General features: G+C 43.1%; 1 protein-coding gene across 1 annotated transcript; it reads left to right on the forward strand.

The window, feature by feature from the left end:
* Positions 1 to 2,056: 2,056 nt before the first annotated feature.
* On the forward strand, positions 2,057 to 6,242 carry LOC116464403 (YLP motif-containing protein 1-like; the record flags this gene model as incomplete). The annotated part of the gene is made up of 3 exons (XM_032147663.2): positions 2,057 to 2,290; positions 4,303 to 4,482; positions 5,232 to 6,242. Coding segments are annotated over 3 exons (1,410 nt in total), but the record flags the coding sequence as incomplete, so codon positions are not given.
* Positions 6,243 to 7,827: the final 1,585 nt, after the last annotated feature.

Consider the following 7,827-nt stretch of genomic DNA (forward strand, 5'->3'; position numbering starts at 1 on the left):
TTGTACTCATGGCCAACAGCACTGTAGCACTTGCCCGAACAGAGCTGACCTAACACAGATATTTTCTCTGTGAGACATAAGATGGCTTTCTTGCTCTTGGGACACTAAACAGCACCTCAGCTGTATGCCTGGGGGCCGTTTTAAACAGTGAAATCAACAAAAAAGCACGAAAGTGTGAAAAATGTGGCACTAAATAGACTGAAAAGGACACTTATTTATAGTACAGAGCTGGAACAAGAAGGCAGAGCATCACCTTGCACTTCATCTCAGCTGGGAATGCACACGTGAGTCAGAGGACTCATGTTTTTCACTGCTGTCCACATGTTTGTGAATGACTGGGAAAGCTCAGTGAGTATGGATTTTGGGTTTAGAAATAAATTTTAGGTCGGGTGTGGTGGCTCATGCCTGTAATCCCAGCACTTTTGGGCCAAGGCGGATCACTTGAGTCCAGGAGTTTGAAACCAGCCTGGGCAACACGGGGAAACTTGTCCCTACAAAAAATACAAAAATTATCCAGATGGTGGCACATACCTGTGGTCCCATACCACCATGTGCCACACAGGTGGCACATACCTGTGTTACTCGGGAGGTTGAAGCAGGAGGATCATTTGAGCACAGGAGGCAGAGGTGGCAGTGAGCCAAGACCGCACCACTACACTCCAGCCTGGGTGACAGAGGGAGATGACCCTGTCTCAAAAAAAGAAAAAGAAAAATTTTAGCAAGTAGGCAAATTTGCAAATACAGAATCCAAGAATAATGAGGATTGGCTGTATTTTCTAATATTTCCATACTAAGCTTATTGTTGTAATTTTTAAAAAATGAAAGCATAAAATAAGCTTTCAGAAAATTAAAGTACAGTATAATTTGGAAGATAAAGCTAAGACTTTAAAAATAAATAGAAAGCATTTTAAAACACAGTATATTGGCCATGTGCGGTGGCTCACACCTGTAATCCCAGCACTTTGGGAGGCTGAGGCTGGTGGATCACCTGAGATCAGGAGTTCGAGACCAGCCTGGCCAACATGGTGAAACCCCGTCTCTACTAAAAATAAAAAAGTTTAGCTGGGCGTGGTGGCGGGTGCCTGTAATCCCAGCTACTCGAGAAGCTGAGGCAGGAGAATCACTTGTACCTGGGAGGTGGAGGTTGCAGTGAGCCGAGATCACACCACTGCACTCCAGCCTGGGTGACAGAGCAAGATTCCATCTCAAAAAAAAAAAAAAATAATAAAACACAGCATTTTCTCTTATATGTGTGTACATCTGAGTATGGGTAGACTAATGCTATAACAGGTGTTTAAAAGAGGGAGGACGCTGGGCGCAGTGGTTCACACCTGTAATCCCAGCACTTTGGGAGGCTGAGGTGAGAGAATTGCTTGAGCCCAGGGGTTCGAGACAAGCCTGAGCAACACAGTAAGACCTTGTGTCTATAAAACATAGAAAAATTAGCTGGGTGTGATGGTGCATGCCTGCGAACCCAGCTGCTCAGGAGGCTGAGGTGGGAGGATTGCTTGAGCCTGCGAGGTCAAGGCTTCAGTGAGCCATGTTCAGGCCATTGTACTCCATTCTGGGTGAGAGAGCGAGATGCAGTCTCAAAAAAAAAGAAAAGAGGGAGGAGCGCTAGTGGAGAAAGAGAGAAGGCAGAGAAGAGAGGTAGGACTGTTCAGTTGTATTCATTAATTACAAGACCCCTGTCAATAAATCTGAACAAACTGAAGCCAGGTTAAAAATAAGTAGCTGTGAATACTGAAGGGATTTACCCTGATCATTTATCAAAAAGACGGCTCTCACCTCCAAAAGCATGTGTTTTATTAGATTACAGAAGTATGTTGAATTAATATGTATGGTTTAATTTAAATGTATACATTTGGGGGAGGAACAAATTTTTCTGTAGCCTGTGTTTAAGATCTTGTTAACTTACTTGTCTTCTTCAGTCTAGCTTTGCCTTTTCTTACATATAGACACATGAACACAGGCATAAAGATAGCTCCTTGTCAACACCAAGTTGCAGAGATACATGATTGTCAATTAAAATTCTCAAAAATTGTTTCTGTTGTAGGAACAGCAGCAGTATTGGTATCGACAGCACTTGCTTAGTTTGCAACAGAGGACAAAAGTTCATTTGCCAGGACACAAAAAGGGTCCTGTGGTAGCAAAGGATACACCAGAGCCGGTAAAAGAAGAAGTTACAGTACCTGCCACCAGTCAAGTTCCAGAATCTCCTTCTGAGGAGCCCCCACTGCCACCTCCAAATGAGGAGGTGCCACCTCCTCTGCCACCTGAGGAACCCCAGGTAACCATATAATTAATTGTTTGTGTTTATTAAATTATTTAGCTTTTTTCTGATTCATTTATATATACTTTTATCATAAATGGATGTATATTTTTGTTTTTTTAAGTACCTATAAAGTTGCATTTGTGAAATAATCAGATGTCTGTTGTATCAGCTTTATTTATTTATTTTGAGACAGGGTCTCGCTCTGTTTACCAGGCAGGAGTGCAATGGTGCAATCTTGGCTTACTGCAACTTCTGCCTCCCAGGTTCAGGCAATTCTCCTGCCTCAGCCTCCTGAGTAGCTGGGATGACAGGCGCGCACCACCATGACTGGCTGATTTTTGTATTTTTTTTTTTTTTTTTTTTGAGATGGAGTCTCACTCTGTCACCCAGGCTGGAGTGCAGTGGCGCAATCTCGGCTCACTGCAAGCTCCGCCTCCCAGGTTCACGCCATTCTCCTGCCTCAGCCTCTCCAAGTAGCTGGGACTACAGGCGCCCGCCGCCACGCCTGGCTAATTTTTTGTATTTTTAGTAGAGACGGGGTTTCACTGTGGTCTCCATCTCCTGACCTCGTGATCCGCCCGCCTCGGCCTCCCAAAGTGCTGGGATTACAAGCGTGAGCCACCGCGCCCGGCCGATTTTTGTATTTTTTAGTAGAGACGGGGTTTCACCATGTTGGCCAGGCTGGTTTCGAACTCCTGACCTCAAGTGATCCACCTGCTTTGGCCTCCCAAAGTGCTGGGATTACAGATGTGAGTCACCACGCCTGGCCTGTTCTATCAGGTTTAGAAAAGGAAATTTTTCCTAGTTTGAGTGAAGAATCGGATACTCTTCTGAATTGAGTGCCTCTAAGCACTAAAGATGCCAGCATATGTTCGTAGTGACAGCACAGGGCAATAGTTGAGTGCTTGAGCTTTTAGAGTCAAGCTACCCAGGCTATAATCCAGGTACTGCCACTTGCCGGTAGTAACTGGGCAAATTTGTTAACCATTCTGTGCTTCAATTTACTCCTCTGCAAAATGGGTATATTCAATAGTAGCTATCACATAGAGGTGCTGAAGCATTAAATGTGATAATTCTTGTCACTCAGCATAGTGACTGGCACATGGGAGGTTCTCATATTGGTCCAAAGGTCATTGTTCTCCCAAGAGCCTTATATGAAGGGTTTAATCAAACCATAATGGTTATATTGTAGTCCATTGGTGAAAAGTGACAAAAAAAGAAAGGGATTTCTCATAGAATGAAAAGGTCTGCAAGTTAAGGTTCACTTTTTTTGTTTTTTTTTTGTTTTTTTTAGACAGGGTCTCACTCTGTTGCCTAGGCTGGAGTGCAGTGGTGTGATCTCAACTCACTGTAGCCTCAGCCTCCCAGACTCAAGTGATCCTCCTGCCTCAGCCTTCCAAGTAGCTGGGACCTCTCTTCCCTCCCCTCCCCTCCTTTTTTTTTTGAGATGGAATCTCACTCTGTCGCCCAGGCTGGAGTGCAGTGATGCGATCTTGGCTCACTGCAACCTCTGCCTCCAAGGTTCAAGTGATTCTCCTGCCTTAGCCTTCCAAGTAGGTGAGATTACAGGTGCCCACCACCACGTCTGGCTAATTTTTGTATTTTTAGTAGAAACGGGGTTTCACCATGTTGACCAGGCTGGTCTTGGACTCCTGACTTCAAGTGATTCATCCACCTTGGCCTCCCAAAGTTCTGGGATTACATGTGTGAGCCGTGGTGCCCAGCCTGGGACCACTTTCCACTGGGAAAATTGTTGTCACATTTAGGAATAATAAGATTATTATTCCAGTGAAGACTATGGAATTTATAAACTCCTTTGTATTAGTATCCATAATAGTATAGATAGAGCTATGTGTTTTATCTAAAGATAGAATAGCTGTTCTCAATCCAAATAGAACTGAAGATACTGTGTTTGACAATTGGATATTTCTGAGTTGTAGGGATTCTGGACTTTATAATACATTTATAAAATATTTTTGGTTGCTGTTTTATGACTTACATAAAGATGTGTCCTCTTTTATCTTTAGTCTGAGGACCCAGAAGAAGATGCCAGGTTAAAGCAGTTGCAGGCTGCAGCAGCACACTGGCAGCAGCACCAGCAGCATCGAGTCGGTTTCCAGTATCAGGGAATAATGCAGAAGCACACTCAGTTACAGCAGATTCTACAACAGTATCAGCAGATTATACAGCCCCCACCACATATACAGGCAAGTGCTTCCATAGTCCACAAATAGGAAGTTGTCCCAAGACATTGAAAGGATTTGTTATTCTTGAACAATTTAAGTGTGAAAAACAAAAGATATCAACTGTTGACAATTAGTTGTTTCCCAAGGGGTGCCCAAGTAGTTATCTGCCACATTACTTGGGGGACTGGGGAGGGGTGGGTTATAGTAGAGTTTCCTGATCATGTCAACCCAGGCCAGATGTTAGCTTACTATTGCTAAGGGTCTTAAGAGCTGGGGATTTTTACTATATAGCTACAGATTAACCTGTGTTTTGCCTGTAAGCTACTACAGTAACAGATAAGCAAAAAGGCCAAAAACAGCCATCACAAAAAACCTAAGCAAATATACCATAAAAGATAAAGTGACTTAGATACTTGTTTGTCTTGTATCTTTGAGAGGTAATGTTGTGTCTGTATATCTATAATAACATCATTTTTCAAGTTCTTAAAATTATCCATATTAAAAACTTGAAAAATACTTATTGCTAAGATAGGTATTTCCTTTATTGTTTGGTTGGTTTTTCCAACTCTGTAGTAAGTTGTCTAAGCCAAAGGAAGGAAGAAGAATGATCATCACTCAAAGAACTTAACAAACTTATTCTTAGCCTCACAAAGTCTTTAGTGTTCTAATTTCCTAAAGCGTCAAATGCCCTTGATTCATTAATATTTTAACCTATGATTAATTCTCTTATATGAATGTTTTTAAATAGTTTTTTATCCCTTTATTTGTAGACCATGTCTGTAGATATGCAGCTGCGGCATTATGAGATGCAGCAGCAACAGTTCCAACATCTTTACCAAGAATGGGAGCGAGAGTTTCAGCTATGGGAGGAACAACTCCATTCCTATCCTCATAAAGATCAGCTTCAGGAGTATGAGAAGCAGTGGAAAACATGGCAGGGACATATGAAAGCCACTCAGAGTTATCTCCAGGAGAAAGTCAATTCATTTCAGAACATGAAGAACCAGTATATGGGGAACATGTCAATGCCACCTCCTTTTGTTCCATATTCTCAGATGCCTCCACCTCTACCTACAATGCCCCCTCCAGTGTTGCCTCCTTCATTGCCACCACCAGTGATGCCCCCTGCCCTCCCTGCTACAGTGCCACCACCTGGCATGCCCCCACCTGTTATGCCACCTTCTCTACCAACCTCTGTTCCCCCACCAGGGATGCCTCCTTCTCTGTCTTCTGCAGGGCCACCACCAGTTCTGCCCCCACCTTCCCTTTCTTCTGCAGGGCCACCACCAGTTCTTCCCCCACCATCTCTCTCTTCAACAGCACCTCCACCTGTCATGCCCCTCCCACCATTGTCTTCAGCTACACCTCCTCCAGGAATACCTCCCCCTGGAGTTCCACAAGGGATACCTCCTCAGTTAACAGCAGCCCCAGTTCCACCAGCCTCCAGTTCACAGAGCTCACAAGTTCCAGAGAAACCTAGACCAGCACTGCTTCCTACTCCTGTGTCTTTTGGTTCCGCCCCACCCACAACGTACCATCCTTCATTGCAATCAGCTGGTCCATCAGAACAAGTGAATTCAAAAGCTCCTTTGAGCAAGTCTGCTCTGCCATACAGTTCGTTCTCATCTGATCAAGGACTTGGGGAGTCTTCAGCTGCTCCATCTCAGCCAATCACTGCAGTGAAGGACATGCCAGTGAGATCAGGTGGCCTGCTTCCAGATCCTCCTAGAAGTAGTTACTTGGAAAGTCCAAGAGGCCCAAGGTAGGTCTGCTTTTTTTTCGCTTTTTTTTCTCTTTTTTTTGGTTTGGCTATTTTATTGACTTAGGCTATTTGGTTCTCGATGGTATAAAAAGCTTCATTTATACAATGTTTATACTCTCTTTGTACTTACATTGTCTGCTTGTTAGACACCACGTATGTAATCTAGAAAAGGTAACATGCCCCCATTTCTTTGATGTCTCTGCTTTTGTCCTATATGTAGAGATTACAATCCAGAATGAGTGTAGTATTGTGGAGTAATGCTTATCATTTTGTATTGACTTATTAGCTTTAAAAATATTAAACTTTATCTTTTTTTTTTTGCTTTTTCATTCATTTGACAAATAATTGAATTGGCAATTACTATTTGTTAGATAATTTGTTAGTTGTTAAGAGATAAAGATGAATAAGCCAGCATTCTACTGGCTTGAGGCAGTGAAATTTAGCATAAGGTAAGTAGGACTTTTATTTTATCCATTCAGCAAATATTTAAGTTCCTGCTCTTGTACTTAGAGCAGTGAATATAACAGAACACATAAAATTCCTGCCCCCGTGGAGCTTACATCCTTTATATTTTCCCCAGTTAAGGAGATACTTCTGTTTTGCCTGAACAACATGTTTAGAAAGAAAAAAAAATTGCTGGTGTGTAAGTTTTTTCTCTTTACCTTCTAAAAACTGTTAAATTCATTTTTTCCAAGTTTGTAAAAATAGATTTTTCTCCCCAAGTTGACCTAAGTGATAGCTTTTTCTATGGAAATTATTATTATTTTTTGAGACAGGGTCTTGCTTTTTCACCCAGGCTAGTGTGCAGTGATACAATTATGGCTCAGTGCAGCCTCGACCTCCTGGGTTCAAGCAATCCTCCCACCTCAGCCTCTCAGGTGGCTGGGACCAGAGGCGTGCACCACCACATCTGGCCAGTTTTTAAAAAAATGCTTCGTAGAGATGGGGATCTTCCTATGTTGACCAGGCTGGTCTTGAACTCCTGGGCTCAAGCAATCCTCCTGCCTTGGCCTCCCTGCCTGCCTTGGCCTCCCAAAGTGCTGGGATTACAGGCGTGAGCCACCATGCTCAGCCAGAAAAATACTTTAATCAGTTTTTTCCTCAGTTGGGAATTATAGTAGAAATGCGTACTCCTTATACAAAATTCAAACATTACAGAAAAGTGTAGAAAAAAGTGAAAGTCACCTAATTCCACCATCTGGAGAGAATCATTTTAAAAATATATGTTACAGAAATGGGATCATACTGAGTAGATTATCTTATAACTTATTTTTCCACCAATCTGCGTATTGCTTAGATTTTCTTTTTTTTTTTTTTTGAGACAGAGTCTCGCTCCGTCACCCAGGCTGGAGTGCAGTGGCGCAATCTCGGCTCACTGCAAGCTCCGCCTCCCAGGTTCACGCCATTCTCTTGCCTCAGCCTCCCGAGTAGCTGGGACTACAGGCGCCTGCCATCACGCCCGGCTAATTTTTTTGTATTTTTAGTAGAGATGGGGTTTCACTGTGTTAGTCAGGATGGTCTCGATCTCCTGACCTCGTGATCCGCCCGCCTCGGCCTCCCAAAGTGCTGGGATTACAGGAGTAAGCCACCGCGCCCGGCCTCTT

The sequence above is a fragment of the Hylobates moloch genome, unplaced genomic scaffold (assembly GCF_009828535.3).
Source record: "Hylobates moloch isolate HMO894 unplaced genomic scaffold, HMol_V3 SCAFFOLD_612, whole genome shotgun sequence".
Classification (NCBI taxonomy): domain Eukaryota; kingdom Metazoa; phylum Chordata; class Mammalia; order Primates; family Hylobatidae; genus Hylobates; species Hylobates moloch.